The sequence below is a fragment of the Balaenoptera acutorostrata genome, chromosome 2 (genome assembly GCF_949987535.1).
Source record: "Balaenoptera acutorostrata chromosome 2, mBalAcu1.1, whole genome shotgun sequence".
NCBI lineage: Eukaryota > Metazoa > Chordata > Mammalia > Artiodactyla > Balaenopteridae > Balaenoptera > Balaenoptera acutorostrata.
In genome coordinates this window covers 15,384,810-15,411,304 of record NC_080065.1, presented here as the reverse complement: position 1 = coordinate 15,411,304, position 26,495 = coordinate 15,384,810, and the positions used below count along the sequence as shown (strand labels likewise).

Here is a 26,495-nt window from a genome sequence, read left to right as displayed (position 1 = left end):
CACTGGACCACCAGGGAAGTCCCGGTCCCCAGGCCTCGATTTAAAGCCCTCGTGCCCACCGTTCAGGGTCTCTTCTCTCCACGACGGCTGTGGGCAGAGGCTCTCTGCCCCTCATCAACCCTGCTGTTTAAAGCCTGCGTTACTTGTACTTCCTCCATCACATTTGTAAGTTCAGCACTATTACTGCACCCATCGCTCCTACTAAAACGTTTTAAAGTTCTTTCAGTGAGCTCCTATGAGGTTCCTTGTGTGTCTTTAGTGGTCCCTGGAGTTCATCATCTCATGGGGCCTTTCTCAGGTTACCCTGATGTTAGCCTTTGTGTTGAAATACTTGTTAACTGCACCCTCACCACCCCAGACTCACTGGATACATTCATTTTTTCCTGTAGGATTTTTTATTTGGTGAGAAGGGACAGGAGTGTCAGGCAGGGGCAAGGGAGTAAGAACCCCCGCTCCCCGTTACTTGATGACCACACCAGGGGGAGAAAGAGGGGATGTGTGCACTCATCGTGTGTGTACCTGCGCACACGAGCATGAGGGGCAATGCCTTGTGGCACATGTTGGGAAACTGGATTTTATTCCGTGACCAACAGCAAGACACTGAAAAAATTTAAACAGGAGCACAGTTTGACCGGATCTGTGTTTTAGTTGCAAGAAGAGGGTGAGAAGCGAGGCTGGGAGACTTAGTGGGAAGGAGGCAACGGTGGCAATGGAAAGACGAGAATATGCTTGAAATATACTCTTTAGATAAAGGTAACAAAAGGTGGTAGGCATGCTCAAAAATTAAAAACAACACTATCATGATCCAGCAATTCCACGTCTGGGTTTTTTTGTTTGTTTTTTTTTTAAAGCCTCAGTTGGGCAGGAAGGGCTATTATTATTTTTTTTAATTTATTTAATGTATTTATTTATTTTTGGCTGTGTTGGGTCTTTGTTGCTGCACGCGGGCCCTCTGTAGTTGCGGTGAGTGGGGGCCACTCTTCGTTGCAGTGCGCAGGTTTCTCACCGCGGTGGCCTCTCTCATTGTGGAGCACGGGCTCCAAGCACATGGGTCTCAGCAGTTGCGGCACGCGGGCTCAGCAGTTGTAGCTCACGGGCTCTAGAACACAGGCTCAGCACTTGTGGCGCATGAGCCTAGTTGCTCCACGGCATGTGGGATCTTCCCGGACCAGGGCTTCCTCCCCAGTGCACGGAAAGCAGAGACTTGAAGAGAGCAGTACTGCTCACAGCAGACCCCCAGTGCCCATCGACAGGTGAACGGATAACAAACTGTCATCTATCCCTACAATGGAGTAAGAGTCAACCTTAAAATGGAAGGACATTCTGACACAGGCCACAACACGGATGAACCTGGAAGACATTATGTTAAGTGAAACAAACCAGTCACAAAAACTTGGGAGGACAGTCCAGTGACTGAATATTTGAGAGAGTCAAATATTCAGGCAGAGAGAAGGATGGATAGGAAAACCCTGGCAGAGAGTTCTGAGAGAGACAAGGAGGCAGCCCAAGGTGGAACCCAGAGAAAAACCTACATTTCAGGCAGTTTCTCATGAAAAAATCTCTCACTTTCCTAGTTTTCATTTGGATTAAAGAAAACGTCCCATTTCACTGATATCAATCACGCATCACTGCATTTATAAAAGATGATTCCTGGGTCTTCTCTTTTACCTGATTTTGATGGTACCCACTTTTCTGTAAGTGATGTGGTAAACCGGAAACCACAGGGGATTATTTCTGGAACGTCGTTTTCAGTAAGTGTGGTGTGCTGAGTCAAAGCCCCAGGGTGTAAGAGGCCCAAGTGGTTAGCAAGCAACAAATTTTATTTCTCATGTTTTTGTTCCTCTGTTTTTCTAATGAAGAATTCAGAGCGAAAAAAATCATGTTTTTAACTTCTTCAAAGTGAAATGCAAGTACTGACCTATACACTATCCCAGAGAGAAAAACTTTATCAACAACTTTAAGAGAGATTAAGGCTAAGGTTCCTAAGTGGGTATTTTCTCCTAAATATATCAACAAACTAGCAAAAACACCACCTGGCCACCTCATTAGGGGTCAGCATAAGGAAAAGGGGGAGGTTTGGAAATTGGCCTTCATTCAGAAAGGCCTCATGAGAAATATAACCTGAGAACATCAGAGCTGGGGAGGACCTCAGGGACCACCCATTTCCACCCACCTCAGGCCCCGGGTTGCAACGTCACCAAAGACAGAGATGGAATCAGAACGCGGGTCCTCCTGACACAAAGCACAGACCTTGCGAGTTCAACACATCACCTCTTCTAAATGTTCCACCATAAATGTCCCTCTCACCCCCGAAATGTCTCCTCTTAAAGCTGAATTTTAGCAAAAAACAATTCAGTGGTGGCTAAAAGCGCAACTCCAACTGGGCCAGGCCAGGCAGCGGAAGACCTCAAGCGACAAGTGACGCCATGACAGTCACATGGGCAGTCTTTCAGATGCAATAATCTGGGTGTGAGGAGAGAGGAAGGACCTCCTTAAGACTGATGACAGATTACTGCTTTACCCTTAAAAAAAGCAAATACAGTCCAAAGGCTGCCACGACGCGCTTCAGGCATGCGTCCTGCAGGAAGCTCGGGATGCGACTCTGCCCGGTTACTGACCGAGACAATCCTACTTTTACTGAGTATCTTCCACCCTCTCACCACCAACCCTGGGCACTGTTGCCCATCCAGGGCCCCTGCACTGCTCCAGGGATGCTCGCTGGGTTATCCCCGAACCATGGAGCTAAGCTCTCAAACACTATCACATATGATAGTTCTGGCTGTGAAAAAAGAGGACAGCTGACCCACTCAGTCTAGGGTAGCGCCAAAAAGGGGATGTGGTGCGTGGGCCTCGTCGGGAATATAAACATTTCTGATATTCCTGTTTACTTTCTGGGACCAAGACTAAATAAATACACAGAGAACAGTGGCAGCTTTCCACGTTGAGACAGTAGGACAGAAAAATCCCTTGGATTTTCTAAGGGACTAAAGATAATTCCGTGACCCTGTATCAGCAGTCAATCAATGATCACACGCGGGGGTTTGGGGGCCAGTGCTTCTCAATCCGGCTGCTCGGAGGACTCGCCGGGCCCCAGACCAGGAGAAGCTTCGCGGCGGGAGGTGCTGTGAACCACACACACACGCTGGAGGGGCACAGGGACTTGCTGGGGCCCCGTTCTGCTGGCTCTGGCTGATGCCCGGCTGCCACCTGTGACTGAGAGGCTGTGAGCGGGGACAAGGGCGGCCAGGGCAAGATGAGGGCGAGATGCCAGACGCCAAGGCTGCCCGTCGACAGACACCGCTCCGCGGCAGCCCTCCCGTCCGGACCTTTCCCCCGGATCACGTCCACACTGGAGTCCAGCCTCAGACCCAAAAGCATCTTCTTGAAGAACAAACTGTACAATTATACTTCTTGTTCATTTAAATCGGTGATGTTCTATCCTCCCCCGACATCACCCAGGGAAACACAGCATGATCCAAGGAGCCCGGGGCTCATAAATCCTAAGTCCTCGCGTGGCCCAGCAGACTTCCCACTCCAGCCACGCCTCAGAGCGCCGGCGACCCGGGCGGCACTCACAGTGCGTAACGGGCCCTTCTGGGCCGACCTGAGTATTGATCCTCACAGCCACACTGCAATTCTTAAATATCACACACGACCAAATACACAGACATTTAACCTCAACAGGCATGTTTTTCACACTGGAAACTTAAGGTGTTTGGATTGGGGAGTTGCGAACAAATTGAGGCACTAAGGCTGGGAAAACTGTGGGACTAGAGATTAGCGAATGTGCTTGTTCCCCCACCTGGAAGGTCAGAGCGGAAAGAATCACAGACATTTAAGGAACCAGAGGTCAACAGCGAGTGACCAGGGACGAGACATCACGACACCCCCACCCCCGGCGCTCCGGCGCTCTGAAGCGTGTGAAAGGCAAGACGGCCCCGCGTGCGACTCTGCGAAGGAGGCCCAGCGGGCGCGGGGCACCCACTTCTGTGGGAGGAGGGGCCGCACTGGAGCCCTCGCTGCAGTGGCCCTGCGGCCCAGCCCGGCTCTCAGAACGGAAAGGACTCAGAGTGCGCCGCCACGCCAGCAGACGCCGGCCCAGCGCACGGCGGTACGCAAACAGCCCGCGGTCCCCTGCACACGAGAGCCAGGAGGGGAGCTGTGCCCGAGCAGAGGCCCTGGGGACCGCCTGCCCCCCAGGGGGGCGGCGGCCTCCTTCCCGCAGTCCCTGGGGCTCGTTCTGGACCCTCGCCCCTTGCTGCCCCGACTACCCGATGGAGACTCTTCTCCTAGACGGAGCCGCTGGTCACTGCCCGATTCCCTGGACTTGACCGCGCACAGGAGGCTCCGCCAGAGGCTTGTCCAAGGGCCCAAGAAGGATCCTCCCTCCCCCATCTGCCACCCAGGTCCCAACACTGCCGGGGACAGACCACCTCAAGAGCTTCCCTGCACCACAGGAAAAACAAAAATTCGGAACAGAAGGAAAACAATGCCTAAGGCTCCGAGCCCCAATCTACGAACTGACTGTTAGTTCACAACAGGTTTTACTCAACGAAGAGACACCTTCTCAGTACGTAGAGGGTTTGTGAGGAGCAGGAGTGACGCCTCAGGTGCCGGAAAGTCACAGAATGTCAGAGGGAAAAGGCTCAGGGGACAAAATGGTAGTTAGGCCAAAAGACAAGCACAAATCCAACCTCTGTAGGAAGTTTGCAGGACAAAGGCAAGTGTGATAAATACACCGTTCTTTCTGCTTGACTAGCCTGCAATTGCGAACACCAGGAAGTAGAGAACACACCACAGGAAAGGCACATGTGAAAAGAAATCTTTCAGAACAAACGTTATTTGCAGCTTAAGTTCACCGGGGCTCCTCTGCGTATAATAGACGAACTTGAAGAAAACGTTGTACTTCATTTTCAACTCAGACTCAAGGACTTAAATACATTGTGCAACTCTGGAAACACCCAGGCCAACGGGTGGCCCAGCACATGCCGTCATCTGAACTCAGAACTCGGTACCACAGCAGGGCAGGTCCAACCAAGGCTGCCGGCACTCAGGGGCGGCTCCCCCAGAAATGCAAGCAGATGCCTCAGCTTCGGGGCAAAACCGGGAAATTCCCTGCCTTTCTCTTTGGATCCCTGGAGACCCCGTAGCCTAATTCTTCCAGCTGCTTACTGAGGTGACGATACAGTCACATTCAGGCCCCGAGGGATCCGGAACATGGTTGGGCCTGTAATTCCCGAGGGGGCTAGTCACCGGCTGTTTCCTGTGCAGCTTCACGTAGCTGACCGCCAGGACTGACACCTCAGCAGCCAGAGGATGGTCCCCAGGACGCGTCAGGATGAATGTAAAGACGGCACAGCTGACCAACGGAGGGAGAAACTGGAATGTCCCAAAATTAACAGAAAAGAACTGGAATATGCAGAATATAGTGGAGTTCCCTCAGGAAGGGTAAACCAACCGCAGACCCCCAGATCTGGAAGAATCGGCCATCTGCCAGCATGGCAGAAAAACGAAGACTGACCTAATGCGGTTCGAAGCATATAAACTCTACCCGCTCTGCATTTTTCTAGAAGCTACAGCTCAGTGTTTCTGAAAAGGTCTTACAGCCTCAAATTAGCTCCTCAGCGAGATGAGAGATTAAACCAGCACGGTCCAACAGACACAGTGCAAGCGGCGTATGTAATTGAAAATTTTCTAGTAGCCATCATTTAAGTAGTAAAAGGAAACAGGTGAAATTAATTTCAATCATACATTTTACTTAACCCACCCTATAAAGTATGTTATCATACCAGTTTGCAACGACTGTAAAATAATTACCCGTTCTTTTTTCAAGGCCAGTCTTGCAATCCAGTGTGTATTTTGCGCCTGCAGACCAGCTCAATCCAGACAGGTCCCGTTTCAGGCCACATCAGTCCCACAGCGACCACGTTGGACACTCAGCATAAACAGACTCTCGTACTCTCGCGGGGAGCTCGTTACTGGCCCATCCAGACACACGTGGAAAAGCGGCCTTGCTACAGTTGCCTGCCTCTAACGGAGTCCCCCGTGCCAAATGCCGTTTTGTTCCAATACCCTGTTATTTCAGTAGAAAACCATTTTTTTTCAAAAGCCACCTCTCTTGTCACAGCTGCAGACCCCTGACACTGAGCCCTGCCTGACTCGGCCGGCCTCCCCACCGGGGGTCCAGCTGCGTTCCCTCTCCAGGCAGGGAACCTGGGGAGTTTGGGATGCCCCGAGACACTTTATCAAGCTATAAAGACAAACTCTCAGGACCTGCATGCTTGACTGTCTAGCACTGAACACTAACAAAATAAAGAATCCGCAATGTGAAAACCTGATTAGGAAGATGCTGAGTCTGGTCCCACCTCCCCTACCTGTTTTCAACATCACCTGGAAGAGAACAGTGCCTTCTCTGTCTTCTCCATTTATGAATGCCACTGGCCCCCAAAACAACAGCCCCCTTGTCCTTCGCTAACCCGCTATCTTATTACGCGGCCTTGGGAAACGAGGCGATGCTTCATCATTTCTGAGTGACAGGTGAAATCCTTACTCCATCTCAGCTCCAGATGGGTTAAGAAGGCCCGGAGACACAGGGATAACGGGCTGGGGCACGAGTGACCAGGAGGCATCGTACCTATTATGAGGCTGCAGGAAGCGGGGACAGAGCACCGGTGTCGCTTCCAGCAGAACCGTCATCGCCACGCCCGCCCGCGAACGCCTACCTTTGTGGTTGAAGAAGCCCTCCATCTCCATGCTACTCCTGGAGTGGGCGATGCACAAGGAGCCGCAGGGCACCAGGCCTTCCGCCGCGGGGGACCGGTCGGTGGTCCGCACCAGACACCAGTCAGGCTTGTCGTGGGGCCGCTCCAAGACTTCCACCGTCTGGCCACGGCGGATGGTCAGCTCGGTGCTGTTACAGGCCGTGAAGTCGTGGATCACCACCGTCAGCTCACAGCCGCCGGACAGCTGGGGAGGGAGGGGACAGGTCAGCGAGCCCAGGCCACCGGCCCTCAGCAGGCGAGGCTGGCGCCTGGGCCGGGAGCTCAGCTCCCATTCCACAGCTGGCTCAGAGCACCGGGCACCAGCCGAATGAGGGCTCTCCCGTGTCCCTGTCCCTTAATTTACGTCCCTTGCAAAACACTCGAATATCTACTTTTTCACATCCTAGCGTACAATAATGATTTTCTGTGTCTTACACTGTCAGAATCTGATGGTTTTCCATGAAAGTGTCCAACTACTTTTGTGCCTGAGACATATGTCCCTTCTCAAAGAGTGCCACAGACCGGTGACCCTTGAACAACATGGGGGGCTAGGGGCGCCGACCCCCCTGCATGGTCAGAAATCTGCGTCTAACTTTCGACTCCCCCCAGACATAACGACTGGTAGCCTACCGTCCACCAGAAGCCTTACCGATGACGTGAACCGTGGACTAACGCGTATTTTGTATGGCATATGCTTTACGCACTGTATTCTGACAATAAAGTATGCTGGAAAAAAATATTAAGAAAATCATGAGGAAGGGAAAATACATTTTCAGCACATATATGTACTTACTGAAAAACAACGCACGTATGAGTGGACCAGGGCACTGCGTCTGTTTAAAGGTCAACTATACTCATTTTTAAACTTAGGGCAAACTAGTAAGAACTCTGCTTGTAGGCCTTTTGGGGGATTGTTGCGAAATACGGTGATAAAATCAGACGGAGGCCAGCTCCGGCCTGGCGAGAGTGGTGTGGCCGGGGCACTGCGGGCTCCTCAGCGCCTGTGCCCCCCCGGATCGGCAGAAGCAGCCGCAGAGCAGAGAGCCTGGTATCCGGAAACACGGGCGGAGCACGCCCTTCTCTCTCCGAAAGCCTTCGAGAGCCCTCGCCAGCCCCCAGGACACTCCCTAGCACGACCCTCCCAACCCTCTGCCACCCACCCCAGCTCCTCCCGGGCTCCCTCCCCGCCCCAAGCCTCAACACGTCCCTCCACACGCTGCATGGGCACCGGCTGACCCCTCATGTGCCACGTGGCCTCTGGCCTGAAGGGTCTTGCCCTCCTCCCCTCCTCTCTCCTCTCCTCTCCGCTCACGCCCTCCTCCCCTCCTCTCTCCTCTCCTCTCCGCTCACGCCCTCCTTCCCTCCTCTCTCCTCTCCTCTCCGCTCACGCCCTCCTTCCCTCCTCTCTCCGCTCCGCTCACGCCCTCCTTCCCTCCTCTCTCCTCTCCTCTCCGCTCACGCCCTCCTTCCCTCCTCTCTCCTCTCCGCTCACGCCCTCCTCCCCTCCTCTCTCCTCTCCGCTCACGCCCTCCTTCCCTCCTCTCTCCTCTCCTCTCCGCTCACGCCCTCCTTCCCTCCTCTCTCCGCTCCGCTCACGCCCTCCTTCCCTCCTCTCTCCTCTCCTCTCCTCTCCGCTCACTCCCATCTTCTGTCCGAACTCTTCTAAGTCTCGGCCCTTTGAAGCACACCCAGGAACTCTGTGAAGAGCATCAACGCCATGATCCTGCTCGGAAAACAGGTGCGGGGCCTTCTCGTGACTGCTTGCCGTTCATCTTCCCTTAGACTGTACACTCGCTGGGGACAGCTCACAGGGATGCTCATTATCACCCCTCCCACAGGAGGATCTTGTGACCAGCTCCCCGTCTTAGGCCCACCCCCTCTGCCCCTCCAATCCGGGCAGCCCCAGGCTCAGGCTGCACACCATACCCTCCGTGCTGGGCGCTTCCAAGCAGGCACCCGGGCCTGCTGCTTCCCCAGCCCTTCAAAGCAGTGAGTCTGGGACGTGACTCATTACTCGCCCTCACATCTGTTTCTCTTCCAGCGTTGCCTTTTGGGTAACGGTATCACAGTCAACCGCACTCCTTTGCACCCCCGAAACGCGGTCAAAGGGACTCTAGAATGTGTTTCTGACTCCTCCCTTCCTCAGCACGCCCACACCAATCACTTCATTTGGATTTCTGCACTGGTCTCCTGAGTGCCCTGCCCGATCCAGGCTTTCCTTCCAAACCACCTGAACACCGCTGCCAGAGTTACCTTCTTAAAATGTTCACACATGCCATCCTCCTATGCAAGAACCTTAGACACACATTCCTTAGTATAAGACGCAAAGTTCCCGTAACCAGGTCCTAGCCCGCCTCCCGGGGCAGGCTCGGCTGCTTCTCCCGTGCTTCACGGCCCAGAGGGGCCATGTCCTCCTTCTGAGGTGGGTCCTGCACGCCCTGTGCCCATGATCCCTTCTGCTTGGAGCCCCCACCTCCCCAGTTGGTCTCGTCTCAGCCCCCGTCAAATCCCTCTGAGAAGCTGCTCCTGTCTACCGTCCTTACCACTCTGTCCTTAAACAAATTACGTCTCAAGTCTGACACCAGCCAGGCTTTGGGTTGTGTGTGTGTGTGTCTGTCCCCGGCACCAGAAAGCAGGTTTGTGTCATTCTTCTGCGACCTTCCCATGCCCAGTGTGTGAGCCCCCAAGTGCCAAGGGCCGGCGCACAGCTTGTAAGAGGAAGCTAGCTGCAGGCTTCTCCCAAAGCTGCCTCGGGCGGTGCTTTGTACCCAGCAAGCGGTCACACATTTGCTGAAGTGAAAAAGGTAAGATAGGTTTGCTGTAAAAATGAGCTGCTTGAAAACCAAAACAAAACATGGGCTCTTCCTCTGTGACTTCGGGAGTGAACTCTGCCTGTGTGTTTCCTGTCCCCGCTTTGGGCATCAGCACGGAGACCACAGAAGAAGAGAAGACGGTCGCTGGGCTGAGCTGCGATGTGCAGGAGGAAGGGGCGGCCGGGCCCGCTGCCGGGAAACATCCTGTTCCAGAGAGGCCGCCCAGCCCCACCCCCGGCAGAGAACTGACTCCTACCCGGGCTCGCAGCCCTGCAGTGTCCTCGGCTGCCTGCCGGCCCTCTGTCATGCTCCATGCTCTCCACTGCCCTCCTGGTCTTTCCAGAGAAAGTTCAGATGTTTAGAATAAGAAACACATGTCCACTTGACAACCACAGAAAGCAAAACAAAACAAAACTCTTCCAAAATGAAGCATAAATATCGACAAAAGGAATTGTCTTTGCTGGGTCACAAAGGACATTTTCCCCAAGTGACTAACCCCCTTCTAAATGTTACTATGCTGAATCTCACATATCTCACATATTTCTCTGTAAACAGTCGAAGATGCTAATGCTAAAAGGTTAACAGCAGAGGCCCAGCCCGGAGAAGAATCTTCCTCGTAAAACCCCACGTTATGGAAGTGGTTAATCCCTGTAACGAAAAGGAGGAATGTTTCCCATCCCGGGGAAAGCGTGACCCATGAACAAGCCCCGTGGGGAGCCCAGCCTGCCGAGGCCCCTCAGGCCTGCACCCCCTACGGAGCCTTCCCTCGGCCCAGCCCGTCTGCTGGGCCCGCTTGCGCACGTGGTCCCCGCGTGTCACCACCCCCGGCCCCGGGAAGCTCCGCTTCAGACGTGCTCCCTCATCACCAGCCTCTGCTGGTCTCCTTCTCCCGCTGTAGGAACTTTTCAGACTGCTCAAAGCCACGCGGTGTGTTCTGTGGGTGGGGGAAGGGTGGGAAGGGAGAAAGCGGCTGCCAAGAGGAATGAAGCTAGACTTGCTTTCTGGCGCTGAGTGTTCAGCCCCTCACAGAGTAATCAGAACTATTGGAAACATCTGTGCACTTGACAGAGCCTGAGAAATGAAAATCAAGCCTGTTCTGACAAAGAATCGCATACTGAGTCAAAATTCTTTTCCAAAGCCTTTAGAGAGTTAGTAACAAAATCTAGTACCAGAAGAATGTCTTCAAACAGTGCTAGAATTATCATTAAAAAAACCATATCTTCTTGGCTCTACCCCTAAGAATAAACTGACTTTTCCCATGAGAATCTCCTGCACAAATCTATAAGGGGAGGATTAAATGGGCGTTTTCTAGTCCAGAGAGGAGACAACCCATGGATTTCTGCCTCAATGTTCGCATTTGAATATTTTAAACTTATTCCAAAGCTTGTCTTTAAAACCAGGCTTGTTAATTAAAAAGACTTTTTTTTTTTTTTGTATAAAAGACTTAAAATAACTATTTTGGAGTATCAATGCAAGTCATTACAGCCTTTTACGTAGAATTAAACTCCTAATTAGAAAAAGTTTGGGTTATCCTTATCTATTGACAGTGACACTTCTACCCCTAGTGACACAATTTCATCACTATGTTGAAAGTGTTACCATTCCATTATCTAGTTTAAAAATTCACTTTTCCTTTCCAATCGTATCTTGTGAAAGTTTTCACATTATCTTTTTCACATCTATATATTTTATGGACTCGTATCACGGGCTCCCTACCACAAGCATTTGGTTTAGGATTGCAATTTATGAAAATCTCAATTTCCATGACTCACATGAACTCTTGTGACATTCTCATCAGAAGATATTTTTTTTCCCAATCTTTCTGCTTTCCACCTTAAAAGAATTAAATGTGGCGACTAAAAAGCATGACAGTAAAATGGCCTTAATTGGAGCACGGACCATGGGTGCTATAATGAAGTACCTCCTCCGAGGCCAGCCATGTCCCTCCGGAAGGGCTGCCGGGGGACTCCCGGGACGTCGAAGCACAGACAATTAGCAGAACCAAACCAGGGCCCCTTTGCCTGAGTTCCCTCGATGACTGCAAATGAACAAGCTGCTGTGTTTCACCCAAAAGAATGAAATACTCACCTGGTCGCAGGCACGTGAACCTTCAAAAACCGTCACACAGGACAGAACTTTACTTTTTACATTTTCTGGAGAAACCACGGTATATTGTTTTGCTTTGCCGGAACCCAGTTAAAGACAGTAACTGAAGCAGGGCCGTGGCTGGGCGCTTCTCACCCACTGCTCGGGCTCTGGCATCCCCTCCCTGGAGCTCTGCAATGAGGCATGTCTACTTTACAAGAACGTACAGTTCTTGAGAGACAACAGCAAACACCTGATTTGAATGACTGGCTCACAGGTGAGTTCTGGGGCGGGCTCCGCCAGAGGAACAGGGGCTCTTTACGACTGACACGCGGATGGTGTAGTCCTCTCTGTAAATGAATCTGCTTCGAGAAGCTAAGATCAATTGCAGGTGGGTGTCTGACCAACTTTCCGAGAGCGCTTCAAAAGAAGAGGGGGAAGCATTCTACTAAAAGCCACCTTCCCCTATGGAACAGAGTGTACCAACCCACAGTCACATCCTACAGCCCAGCACGGTGCAGGCACTAGAAACCTCACAAAAGGGCCTTGCGGTTTTGTGCAGGCTTCACACAGAGCAGACCAAAGAGTGGTTCCTCGGTTACAGGGGACTAGAAAGTAGAGCTCCGTTAATTACCAGCTCCGTGGTTACAAGAGAAAGGCTGCCACCGGCAGCCAGAACAATTCCCCAAGGAAACGTGTTACCCCAGCTTCTCCCTGGGCAACTTTGCGGAGGCCGGAGGCTTGGGCTTCTCAGCGGCCGTCCTAACCACGGGACCATCAGGCCCCTTGCTCACCCCAAACCCAAGGCCAAGTTCACAGGAGAAGCTGTCACAAAATCTGCTGCTGGGTTTCCAAGAGGACCACTGTGAATCTCTCACAGATTGGGGTGCAAAAAGAAATCTGTCAGAACTGAAAAATGGTTAAGATGGCAAAAATGTTGTTTCTCACCACCCTTCCCCCAAGAAAAAGAAGAAAAGAACGAAACAAAAGGAAACAGAAAAAAAGAAAAGAAAAAAAAAATCTGTGAGAAAAAACTTTTTCAAAAGCAGCAGCTTACCCTACCCAACATTTTTACCCAGAAAAAAAATACTGAGTATAATATTCAGGGAGGTTAATCCTTTACTCTTTGCTAATGTGATCACACGCTGGTTTTGACACGTGAAAATATCCCTTGGAAGCCTTCCTTGACTGTGATACACATGAGGTGCAACGAAAAGTTAGACATCAAGAAGCTAAATTTAAGAGATATATTTGAAAAGGCAAACTTTAAGTGTAAAAAGCCAGGCAGATCAGAGAGAGGTCAGCGCCGAGGTACCAGGCCTCCAGGCTCAGCAGAAGCTGGCCTGAACCAATGCCACACTTGCCCTCACTCTGAACATTTTAGAACGAGAGGCGCCGAGGGCTGAGCCGCGGGGCATGAATGAAACGCTTCGTTGGCTGAAAAGCGGAAAAATGAATGAGGCTTGGGAAGCAGTCCGCTGGACCCCACCTGTACTACTTTCAATCACAGGTCCTGGAAAGCAAGACCCCTCTTGGGACAACTGAGCCCAAAGGAGCCTGTTTGCTGTGTTTCCTGAGTAAGCAGCCCTTATCCAGAAAAGTCCATTTGAAAGGCCTCTTTTTTTTCCCCTGAAAATCTAAGGTATGACAGCCAGGTGACCGGCCGACTGGGTCCCTCACCCAAAGGAAGAACCACCAGAATAAACCACCAGCCTCGAGTCTGAATCAAAGATGGGCCGTCATTGTCAACAGTGACTTTGACCAGGACTGTAAAATTTACATGGAAAAGCACTTCTCGATGCACCGCTATTTTTAGAAACACTTTTGTTAACAGTTATACCTGAAGTTGTAGTTTTGAAAAATCTGCCTTTTCTTAGAACTGAGGCTCTCTGCTCTAGCGTGGGGGATTTTGTGTTTCTGATTGAGGAACTAAAGTCGGCAAAGACTGCATTCATTCTGTGGCTTTATGAGAGCACTTAAGAAACTTGTTAAAAACTACGAAAAGCCACAGTCACTTAGAAAGACAGAGGGAACCAATGCCAGGAGCTAGCCTCGCCAGGCTGCCGGTGGGGAGGGCTCTCTCTGCTTGTTCCCGTGGAGCAGCACCTGTCCTGGGCTGCACAGGCGTTGATGCCCTTGCACCTGCGAAGGCACGAACCAACCTCGTGCAGAGCATGGACTCATCCTACGGCTGATGCGGCAGGATCACAGGGGAGTGGCTGGGAAAACGTTTCCAGCAAGAGTCTCCCGCTTCTTCAGAGGCTGCCCATTCAACACGCGATCAGTATTCTGCTGTTGAGCCCCCAGGACGTGCAAGTTCAGGAACTGAGTCTGAGCAATTTACCCTTAGCACAGCTTCTAGCTCCTAATGAACAAAATTAGCTTCTAAATGCACTGCAGTCAAGAGCGCTAAGAGGCCGATGTACGGCGGCTGGCAACAGCCAGTAATGAGTGAGGGAGAAGGAGGCAGTTTCTGAAATGAAGACACAGTGACAGTCGATATCTAGGCAGTGCTCAGGGCGTGTAAGGCACTGTTCCAAACGCACATTTTTAATGCTCACAGCCCTAGAGTGGGGAGTCGTACTGTCCCCTGTTACAGAAGAGGAAACTGAGGCACGGAGCGGTTGCTGAGAAGCAGAGCTCAGAGGCCTGGCTGGGGAGCACCTCCTTGCTCTTAACCATCTGCTGTTGGACGCTAAACACTTTGCTTACTCGACTCTGTTACCCTCTGGGCAGAGTCGGGACCCGTAACTGACGTCCCGGGATTAAAACCATGTGCTGTCCCCAGAAAGGCTTCTGAACGAAGCGACTCAACTTCACGCCCACACGGGCAAACCTACACGAGGCTCTGGGACACCCTGGCAAGGGCAGCAGGCTGGGCAGCTCCTGGAGCCAAGGCTCCCTCCTGCTTCTGGCAGGTGCAGGCAGAGGGGAGTGTGAGCTTAGGCGGGTGGCACACAGGGCCAGGTATGTGAGGAACAGGGGCTGAATGCAAGCGTGAGGCACTTCCTAAGTAGGCTGAATGCAGGCTTCCTTTCTCCAAAACTTGAATCCAGCCTCATTTTAAAACGTATTGGCATTAATTACTTTATATACTACCTCAGCGCTGCAATTTATGTAAATCCATTCAAGTTCCTACGGTGCAGACTGCCACTTCACAGAGGTTTATTGACTTTTTAAACTACATAAATTTCATATCCCCAACAAGTGCTATATATACTTCATGAAAAGTAGCTGAAACCATTTATTTTTTTTAAATGTGTGAATTCATATACTCACATCACAAGCTTAGGGGCAATTCGTGCCAAGTATCAGTCTCGACTGAATTTCTCGTTCATTACAAATAAGCACGGCACGGCTTCAGACCTAAAGAAGGCTCACACCTGGCCCCCTGCTGGCTTGGGCCGCTTTTCCACAGCCTGCCCTGTCTGGCCTTGGTTATTTTTTTCATCCTGACCTCAAGATGGTTTATTCTATAGTAGTAGCCTGTATTTGATTCGCATACTTTCTATTTTCCTTATAATATAAATTTTTGTTATATGAAGCAAACCACATACTAATAATGCATACAGAAGGAAAAAATATTAAAAATGCTTCTTTAATACGCCAAAATATTTAGCTCCTCCTCAGCTCTAGTGTGAAATAACAGGGTCTAGACCCCGCCAGGTAATTAGATCCACATTCCGTTTCTGGCTTCCGCTCTCTATTCTGGGTGGCCCTGCGAGGGTCACCTGGCCTCCCTCGTCCCCGCAGTGACCTGGAGGTGTCCCCTCCCAACATCAGGGAGACAAGCTCAGGACAAATGAGACAAGAATCTGGCAAGCATTTGATTTCTTTGGAACCCAAATTATGTTTTCATGAGATGACTTTATCAGCACAAGCACCATTAATATGGGCAAGAATCAGTGCTACACTTACATCTGGAACAAAGAGATGGCAGATTTTAAAACCGACCTTTTCGAAGAAGGAAAGGTGCTCGGGGGGCCTGTGGTCTGTATCTGCTAACGGTGTCCCTGGAGAGAGGGTGTCTCCAGGCCCCTCCTTAACCGACTCTTCTAAAACCCTGTGCCTCATCTGAGAGTTACTACAGCCCTGGGCAGACAACTTTTCCTCAAGAGTTCTCCACGAGGCCAAGCCGAAAACACCCCCCCACCCAGATTCTGAAATGGAACCAAACTCCATGATAACAACTAACTCATAACAGACATCACAAATTAAGTCAAACAGGCAGAATATGGTTAAGTAATTTCCCTTGCCAGATCTATCTGCCCATCTCATCAGAGGCTATTTAAACTTGAAATATGTAGGGTGGGAAGAACCTTGGGACATATGAAAAGTTACTGCCATCAGAGATAACAGGGTTTTCTGGTTAAGCCTAGTTCAGAGGAACAGTGCATTTTACAAACTGACTCCATAAAGGATGCAGTTTCTTAAATGTATTCTCCTGAATCATCTACTGACCCTGAAATGTTCTACCAGAGAAGCACAGAAAAGGAGATGGCTACAAGAAAACCTCCCCAAAGCAGAGAACAGACATGTGTAGGCATATGTGTGGTCGCAAACATGGGCCTTCTTTTGTACAAGGCCTCATGGGTATGGCCCCTCCAAACTCCACATTCTGACTTATTCATATTAAGTCTCACACGCTGCTTATTTTCCTCCCAAATACAGAACACAAGAACGGAAGAAGACAACCCGTTGCAGTTCTACGGACTTAGGAAGGCATTTCATCCTTTTTGTGTACTTACTATTAAGGACCTATGGCCTCAACGAGGGGTATTAAATACATGCCACATCCACTTAAGAAAACAGTTTTGGCATGTCACTACGCGAGATGGTTAAGAGTCATGAGAACATCAGGTAGGCTGAGAGCGGCTGAGTGACAGGCTGCTATCACAGCTTCACCCGGGAGCACAGGCAAGGCGGCACCTGCAGAAGGGGCCCTGGTGGGATTTCTGAGCTATGGAATGAAGTTCGGTGGTAAGGTATGAGATGAGGTAAACAGAAACTGGTGAGTTACCTTCACAGATAAAATATTTAAGAGGCAGTTCTTTAATAATTCTAATACCCCAGTAGATTCCCAGTGTAAAATGATTAATTTCCTCAAACCTATACTGTTGTTAGTGATGTATCCCTTCTCTCTCACTGGGTACACAATGTGTCGTCTTAAAAGCAACAGTTCCTAGGATAATGCCTTATTTTTCTACAGGAGTTGTACAGACTCAAATCCAAGTTCACATAAGCCTATTTTGCTATAATAGATTCGAAGTAGAACTAGTTGCCTCTTCCTAACTCCAGGGCAGAGCCCTCTCTCTGGGGCAAACCTCCTGTGAGTCCCAGTCGGCGCCCCGCAGCTGCCAGCCCCCAGTGTCAGGGGACAGGGCGCCCGGGGGCACTAGCACACGGTTCTCTGTGGGCCAGAGGCACAACCCGACACCAGGCAGCCCATCTCAGAGCCGGGGGCTGGAGAGCCCGGAGCCCCTTCTCAGATGCACGGGGCGTTTCCAGACTCCCACCACCACCCACTTATACATAAGCCACCCAAGAAGCAAAGCCACCCTTTCTTCTTGGGCCAACCACTAGAAAAATCTTAACACCCCTTCCAAAAGACAGAACTTTTTACATTTATTTTTCTCTGGCAATTTCATTCAAATAACCTGTTTTTTAAATAAACTTTTAAACTCAGGTAAACCCAGACCAGATCCATGGGAGGACATCGGGTAAGACTGTGAGTTTGGGGCTCGGTGGACCTCCAGCTGGGGCGGCAATGCTCAGCCTCGGCGAGGCTGTGAATTGGTCCCCTTGGTGGGAGCCACGATTACTGTGGACTTTTCCTTCAGGTGGAAGTCTTGTGTAACTATTAAGATAACCCAGTCACCTCAATTACTACTTTTTTAAAAGAAAATAATTGGGATTACTCTAATGAAATGTTTCCAAGTTCAAACTTTATTTTCTTCACTGAATGACTATGGGGGGGGGGTGCCTCGGGGAAAGAGGCTATTAGGGACCAGATGACTGAACATGTCATTTATCTTATTCCTCATTATTACTACTGGCGAGAAATATTTGCTGAACGTAATACACTGAGCTCCGAACAAAATCAAACGAGACATTGTTTTTGTTCTGCAGTACTGTTACTCTAAGCATTGTAAGTTGTAGGACTTATTATTGAGTGAAGTCAAAAAGGAGGTTGAGAAAGAGCTAATTACTCAAATTAGAAGGATTCTGAAAATGAAATCAGTGTAGGAAACCAGTATTTTTAAACCTACTTACTTCTGTCCTGGAAACAACATTCAACACCGTGAATCCTGCAAAAGCAAGTGAGAAAAGACCGAAGCCTGGGACCCAGACTTGCCGCCTGAAGCAAACCCCGCGACTGGGCCCCCTCCTGTGACAGCGGCCGTCTCCAGTGACGGGAGGTCAGGACAGCGAGTGGCTGCGGAGACACCGTGCAAAGGCAGACCTCTCCATCCCCTCGGGACTAAGGCCTCTCGCGGGGAAGTCCAACCGTGCCAGGCACTGAGAAACCCAGGAATTCTGGACCAATGGCAACTTCAATGAAACCCCTACTTGCTGTCAAAAACTTGCTTTAAGAGCTTGGTCTAGCCTTCCAGAAAAAGAACAGAAGAGGGGCTCATCTCAGTAGGAACTGCGGACTGCGGACATCAATGCCTCCACCGGCTTGTACAGGGGACTCTGGTCACCTGTGCATCACGTAAGCCCAGGGTTCCAACTTCTCCCAGCAGTTTATTTCGTAGGTTTGTGGATTCTATCAAGACAGAACCACAGGACGCTCTAGGCCGCTGCTGCAGAAGGTAAACCACAGACTTCTCTGCTGCCAATCAGACCCTCCCTCCTGGCGGTTAGTCCACGGGCGCCTCAGGGCCCACCCGCAGATGCCGCCGCCCCGGCTTCGATCAGAGCACCCCGCTTTCACACACCAGGGCTCTGTGTAAGATTTAATTTAAAATAATAGGGTCTCCTGCTTAATATAAAATAAAAAAGCTTAAACACACTGCCTTAGAACATGCGCATAGAAAACCATGTAACGGCACTGGGAAGGGCGAGTGATTTTTTCCTGAATCTTCGGGGTTCAAGTCTGCCAGCCCTGACACTGCAGATCTTTGCTCCTGGTACCATGTCCGGGCACCTCTTTTAAGCCATGGCAGCTGTCTGAAATGCTGATGACAAACTGCCATCTATCGACCGACCGGAGACCGGCCACGTGCACCGCCCCAAAGAGCGGGCCAGCTCAGGCTCACCTTATCGCTGTCCAGCGTGTTCTGAGATGTCCGGGACGCGATTGAAATCGTATCAGGCTGGCTGCTGCCATCTCCTTGGCTGTCCACATCCTCTCCATCCCTGGAGACACAGAGAAAGCCCTGACATGGCTGGATTTGCTTTTCAAGAATGGTAAAGATGGGCTATCAGCCATTGGAGGAAGAACAGATTTGTTTAAAGAGGTGCAAATCGGTCTCTGTGATTACGGTATTACACCACGGTATTAATGACGATAGATGACTCTTCACTGAGAACAGGCTTTTTGCTGGGCCCTGGGCTGAGAGTCTAACATCGACCACTGCACTGAGTTCTCACAGTAATAAAATCCAGGTGATAGGGTCACCGCCATTTTAGAAATGAGAAGCAAAAACGTCTAGATGCCACCTAACTTGTCCAAGGTCACATGCACGACTTACACATGAGCACAGATTAACACTTGGGGTGGAAAAGGAAAAGAATTAGGGATTTGTATATAGACTTGCATTTACTTTAAGCTGAAGGAGGCTGTTGTCTTGACAAAGGAATTTCATTACTAAGAATGATGTTATATATAAATGGTATTCTTTAAAAAATTACTCCTCAATATTTCTCAAAAATATTTGAGAAAAATGATTTTTGAAAAATAGTATGTTAACATTGCCTTGTTCCTTTCCTTCAATAAAAGCAAACTTACAAAAAAAATCCCCAGGCACTGACCTCCTCCCCTTCTGTCTCGTTGCCGGAGCTGTTTTGGGGATGTGAATGGGCTCCTTCAGGGCGCCTTTCAGGTGAATGGTCCTTTCCTGGATCACCTCCCGGATGTGCTTGATCCAGTCCTGCTTGTTTTCTATACTGGAGGCCTTGACAAAGTGTTAGAATCAATCAGGATACAGAAGGGGCCTTTTCCAGAACCTGCACTAACCACACTCAGGTCCCCGCATTCCTGGAATTGCCCATTTAAAAAATAACTTTTCAGCAGAAAAGCAACCAGCTCCTGTGTTTAATTTCCCACCAAATAAATGACTCTAATTTTGAACATCTTGTCATCAAGACCGTTTTTATTCTATAGCGTTCATGTTATTCCACATCTCTGAATATTCTAGTAATCAATCATTCTCCAGCCCTAAGACCTGTTAAGCAGCTCTGGGTAAATATGAAAACACAGCCACCCCCAAACCCAAGTGTCTTGAGGTCCTTTAGGCAGACAAGTGGCCAGTGGCCCGCGGAGCATCGGCAAGAGCCTGAACCAGTGCCCCAGACCTTGCCACCTCGCCCCCTTGGACTCACGATCAACAGGTGCAGCTGCACCGTTTCCCCACCTGCGTCCGCTCCCCATCCCCACTTGCACGCTATGCAGTCGGGGCCTCCCTAATCCTCCTGTTATAACTGAGGACCTGTAGCGTGGACACACTGGAAATGTGCCTCAGGCCACACTGCCAGCAGGTGAAGAAGCCGGGATTCCCGGCGGGTGGACACCCCAGCCCACCCCCCCAACCTCTGCCTGTATCCACCTCCGGTTAGACCACGGGGACAAACCAGAGTAGCCTACTGCCAGTTACATATGGTGGATTTCCCTCAACTCCACCGCAACACTGGAGAAAGGTTCTCTGGAAAGGACACATCGTAGATACTCAACAAGCATCGGTTGAATGAACACATATGGAATCACTTTTTCCAGATTTTTTTCTTTCACTATGCCTCAAAGGAGGTGTTTTTTTTTTTTTTTTTCCTTTTTACATGTTCTGGGCCTTAGTAACAGTTTTTAATTTCCTTACGGAAAACATCAACCTCCTATGATATAAGCATAATTCCCTGTGAATGATTAAAACAATCGTCAGTGGGATTATGGATGAGATCACGCAGGGAGGGGAACCCAGCATTTTCTCATGGTGGACCTTGTTTTTGAAAATACAAAGTCAAAGCCCATGCTGGGGAAAGGAAATTAAAATTGAGAACTCTCTTTCTAAATAAAATGTTTTCACTGGAGAATGTGTCTTCAAAGTTAATGAGAGGTAGTAACAGAGAAATAAGTGAAGGATAAAAGGGGCCTCCTGCTCCTCTCCCCAGATCTGATGCCTGGAAAGCAGTAAAACCGATTTCTCCTGGGGTAGGAGGCAGGGTGACTAGGGAACAGGGGAGGCTGTGCATGAACTAAGCGTCTCAGGGTGGAAAACTGTGAACAACACAGAACTATTGGAATTTAAATGCCTGATACAAATGTTTGGGACGTTAAACAAAGGGAAGGACAAACAAAGAAAGGACATTTGGCAAAGTTTGGAGATCTGTACCATGTTCAGAAATAAAGAAAATTCTCATAATTTAAGTAGAGCAAACTGATCATTACATTTATGGAGAGCAATTCTCCTAACCTTAAAGAAATTAAACAAGGAAAAAAGGCACCAATTTTTCAGAAACAGTAAAAGAAAGGTATCCCAGCTAGAGTACTAAGCAAAGGCCCCACTTGGCTAAGAGAAGGGAATAATTTGTTTCATACTCTCAGTAGTCTCAATCTGTTCAAGAAAGGATTTAGAAATAAAATTCTCCTTTCCAGACTATAAAAGTAAAAAAAGGTCACAGTTTTGTTCTACAAGTACTAGGCCATCACCATCACTGTCATTACCACCATTACTGTCACCACCTCTACCACCACCACTGTCTACACCATCTACACCACTGCCATCTCTGCCACTGTCTATACCCTCACCACCATCTACACCATAACCACCATCGCCACTGCTAAAATATTCACCACCTCCACCTCCACCCTCACCATCTCCACCCTCACCATCTCCACCACCATCTCCACCTTCACCATCTCCACCACCATCTACATCCTCACCATCTCTACCACCATCTACATCCTCACCATCTCTACCACCATCTATACCCTCACCACCATCTACACCATAACCACCATCACCACTGTTAAAATATCCACCACCTCCACCTCCACCCTCACCATCTCTACCACCATCTACACCCTCACCATCATCTACACCATAACCACCATCGCCACTGCTAAAATCACCATCACCACCACCTCCACCACCATCTACACCCTCACCATCTCTACCACCATCTACACCCTCACCATCATCTACACCATAACCACCATCGCCACTGCTAAAATCACCATCACCACCACCTCCACCACCATCTACACCCTCACCATCTCTACCACCATCTACACCATAACTACCATCGCCACTGCTAAAATATCCACCACCTCCACCTCCACCACCATCTACGCCATCAACACCACCACCACCACCACTAAGCAGTCTCTAAAATTAATAAGGACATCATTTCCTTTAGCCTCTCATTAGAAGTCAGAAAAATATTACCCCAAATTCCCTAGAAAACTTTCATTTGGTAAACCCTGCAAGGAAATCTGATTCTTCAATTGCATCATGAGTATTTTATTATGTCCTAAATGAAAGTAGTCCATATCTGGCTAAAATATCTGGCACTATTTCTCAGATGTACCCTTTGGCATGTGTCACTGCAGCTAATCTGGATAAATACTCATAAGTTGGAAGTTTTAAGGTCTTGAGTATACTTCAAAACTTTATCCCTTAGAAAAGTTCAGCTATCTAATATCGAGCTATCAGTGCAATTTATATTTTATAGGGCTTTACGCCAGTACTGATGAGAATACACTGGGTTGGTAGTCATATATTCATTGCAAAACAATCCATCATTTCCATGTGAATAAAGACCTTAGGGACACAATGGCTTCCAGTCAGCGGTCACTAAAGTACAGGCTCTACAAGAGCGCCGTACTGTTAAATAACTCACAGTTGCTGGAAATACCGTAGAGAGATTCAAAAGGAATGTAAGGGACAAAATTGCTGACATGCAAGTCCACACACCAGAGGCCCATTAAGCTTTTGGCTCGTCTCCCAATATTCTACAAATCTTCAGCTACATCTGAAGTCGCTTATGGTCTTTCCAGATAGCTCAGAAAGACAGTTCCATCTGCATTTTCTCAAACACAGGAGGAGGGAAGTCCACAAGACACCCTTAGAGCCCTCCAACTTTCCTAGGAGAGGTTAGTGTACTCAAAACAGCATTCAAATTAAATATTCAAAGATATATTCCTCCCTCAAAGACTACATACTCCAAAGCACCCTTAGTGTTTCTGAACACTTTAAATGATAACATTACCAAACCCTATACCTGACCATGACCGACCCCCCTTTTTTCTCTGCCTCCGAACTGGAAAGCCAAAAAGAGTCTAGGACCCCATGAAGACTCCTGGCAAGTTCAGCCTTGAAACTGTCAAAGGCCCTCACAGACTCATCAGGTGCCTATTTTCCTTTGGAAGCCAGAGGTCAAGTGTACAATGGGAGCTACTGGTCCATATCTCCCTCCTCCTGTACCTCAACTTCTTGCATCTCTTATGGAATCACCCAATTCTTTGCAAGACTGGAAGAATGGAGAAGTTTAGAAAGACCTTTCTCCAAGTGACCTTTTGTAGGCAAGCAAAAATTTAGCTCGAGTTATTTCACCACTAGAATACCAAACTGAATTTATTCTACTTACTGTTCTTTTTGTGGTAATCACCAATCTCTACATAACACAAAGGGAACAATAAAAGGACATGAAAACCAATATGGTTCAACAACAGGACAAAGCACTCACAGACATGGTTATCTTCTCACAAAGCACATTCCCAAGCTTCGGATGGACGTACCTTAAGGACAATTTTATTATCTGAAGTTGGCGTCCTCCCCACCCACAGTGCAAATTTGCAAGGATCTCCTTCAACGTGTTCTGTGACACCCAACTCTGAGGTCTGAATAAAAAGACAATTACATAATTAGGCAACAGTAAAATTCTGGCAGGATATAGAACAGAGACAAAGGAAACCGTTTTTGGTGACTTGTGCTCACGCTAGGTTGTAATGACACAGTTTGTTCACACTGATACATACTCCTTAGACCTCACTTTAGTTAAAATGAGGAAATTTTGTTCTTAGGCTACACATGGTTGGCTTCATCTCTTTCGCTTCCTCTGAGCACCTCCACTGGAAATCCTGATGTAGGTCAACAAGCAAATCCAGAAGAAGAAAACCAAATTATCTAGAAAGTCCTATTTCCTATTATCTGGAAAATCAAGAGTTGACTATTTTCAACCTTATAAACAATGAGTCTGTCCTAGTTGCAAAAGAGCTGCTACCATGCACCTTCATTAACGAACTAGCTTCACAGAAGAAGCTAAATGATATTTTAAAACGCAGTTCGTTTCCAATGTGTTTATCAATAGCATTAATGTTTAATATTTCGCCAATCATGTTAAGGGCTAAGAGACAAACTTTCTCTCTATAATACATGCATTTGCAGGAGATGCAGAACACGGAAGAGTGTAGATGAAGGTCAACATCTTCAGCCTCCCCCGCAATCAGGTTCACCCCAATGCATTCTCTCCCTTCCAGCAAAGGAAGTGATTCATAATTGTGGCCTCTGAGGGAACCTTAACTTTTAAAAGATAAATTAAGTGAAGATGTATCAGCTTCTAAAACAGACTAGCTTGGTCCCTAGGGACTGATTAAGGCCAGCTAGTGAAATTATTAGCCAGCAATGCTTCATGTTTTCTTTCCAGTTACAATATGATCTAAAATGATGTAAGGTGGGCTGTGATCCAAAAGACAATCTCAAACAGGAAACAAGCCAAAGAAAATGGTATGCCTATCATTAGCTTGAACTTGCAAACTCCAGATTATTATTAAGATGATTTCTACACTTGGTAGTATTCTATTACTTTGGGAATTTGATTAATACGTGGATATCATAAAAACGTACAATGTATAAGTTATCCAAAGTCCAAACATCTACCAATATTTATAAGAGATCTGCCATATCTTGTGAAGAAACCAAATTCTACCGCATTTTCTATTCTCTGATTGTGATTTTTTTCCTCCCCCTGCCCAGCAATTTTGTGTTGAAAGCCCTCTGAGATATCGCCCACGAAAGGAAGGCGAGGATGACACCCGCCCGAGACTTTTTGGAGCGTTGACCTGTGGTTTATAGATACTCGTGTGGGGCTGCTAGCCGTGGAAAAGAGCACCAGGTGTGTTTCTCTTGCCCGGAAGTTCGCCGACAAGTTAAAGAAGAATTCAGATGCATCACTCTATCTACCAAGCGCTCAAGGGAGGCTGTTTCTAGGCAGGTGGGGCTGTGTATCTTTAAAACGATTTCTGCTTATAACATACATTTTCTCTAATAATGGTATTCTGCTGCTGTTTTTCATAACTGTATTTTTAATGAAAACATCAAACTTCATCATTAAGAGCTCACAGTGAGCCACCCAGTAGGCTGCTTCAATAAATTCCAATGTCGGTGAATGAAATATTAATTATAATGATACGAGACCTTACTTAATCATAGTCTAACATGATTGATTTATTTATAAAGCTAGTTAAGGCACACAGGAGGGAAATAATTTAAGTTCACTTACAAAGTGTCTTCTTACCCTGCAGTTGGATTCTACGGAATTTAGAAAAAGCAAGTTTCCTAAGTCTAGGGACACTCAAACTCACAAGCGCCCTCTAGTGGACTCAAGGCTGTCAGAATTTCACTGAAGAAGCTGCTTCACAGTCACACTTTAGGAGTTTGGGAGGTAAAACTGAAGGCCACACACAGTAATTTTTCTCTGATCACAAGAAGCTGCAACTGTGTCACCTTTAAACTTACAATTCTGAAGGCCTATACTTACAAACAATTTGCTTTTATAAAGGTACTTGCTTCTGCCACTGGAATCTTTCACTTCTTTACTAAACACTAAGGACATTTCAAAAAGGAAGAGGTGCCGTTCTCGACCCTTTCGAATTAAGGTTTTTGGGTCCCACACTTGGAAGGATTCCTGCAGGATGAGTTCTCCCTGAGACTCAATGTTTTCATCAAACCCTAGAACACGAAAAAAAGGAGGCACGGTCAATTCGAAAGAAAATGAAAAATGATGCAGTAGTAGCATCATGGCTACTTAAACATTTGCAAAACGCCCATCGGTTACGTCTCCGATTAAAGTTTCCCATCTGGGCCTCTGGCTCCAGCCTCCCCGGCACTGACAGAGGATCATTATTCCTCAAATACAACTTTGCATATATTTTCCCGTGTTCAAAACAAACGCAGCCTCATTCTGTGGGCCCCACCTCCTCACCCCTGAGATCTGCTTTCGGCCCGGCCCGCAGCGTCACTCACAGCGCTCCGGCACACAAGCCTGCTCCGTCCAGAAGCGCTCACTGACCACCCCCCCCCCACCCCCGCCACCAACTTCCAGCTGCGTCTCGACCCTCTGCTCCCTCAGCCTGGAACATCCTCCCCGGACATTCTGCTGAAGTCCCAGCCTTCCTTCAAGGCCCTGGTCTGGCCTTCCTTCTGGGAGACGTCCCCTTCCTTGGGGGGTTTTCTCTCCTCTGGACACGAAGCTCTTCCAGCGCGTCCGTCGCGCTCTGGTCACTGGCTGCCATTCACCGCGGCTGTCTCTTCCTTAAGTGGCCGACACCCGGGCAGGGGCTGCCAGCCATGTGCCAGCCTCCAAGGGCCCCCTCCTCGACGAGCAGAAGCCCCTCCGC

The 26,495-nt window shown here is 48.7% G+C and overlaps 1 protein-coding gene across 8 annotated transcripts in view; it reads right to left on the bottom strand.

The window, feature by feature from the left end:
* TRIO (trio Rho guanine nucleotide exchange factor) overlaps window positions 1-26,495 on the bottom strand; it is a 376,190-nt gene that overhangs the window by 71,856 nt on the left and 277,839 nt on the right. For 6 of the 8 annotated variants that reach the window (XM_057540126.1, XM_057540127.1, XM_057540124.1 and 3 more), the window contains exons 30-34: window positions 25,637-25,827; window positions 23,616-23,717; window positions 19,637-19,779; window positions 18,922-19,021; window positions 6,723-6,966 (exon numbers count right to left, since the gene is read on the bottom strand). In XM_057540126.1, coding sequence (XP_057396109.1) covers window positions 6,723-6,966; window positions 18,922-19,021; window positions 19,637-19,779; window positions 23,616-23,717; window positions 25,637-25,827 — 780 coding nt within the window. Of the gene's footprint in view, window positions 1-6,722; window positions 6,967-7,410; window positions 7,488-8,365; window positions 18,429-18,921; window positions 19,022-19,636; window positions 19,780-23,615; window positions 23,718-25,636; window positions 25,828-26,495 lie in introns of those variants that run through there. The other 2 variants (XM_057540131.1, XM_057540130.1) reach the window with 2 other exon arrangements.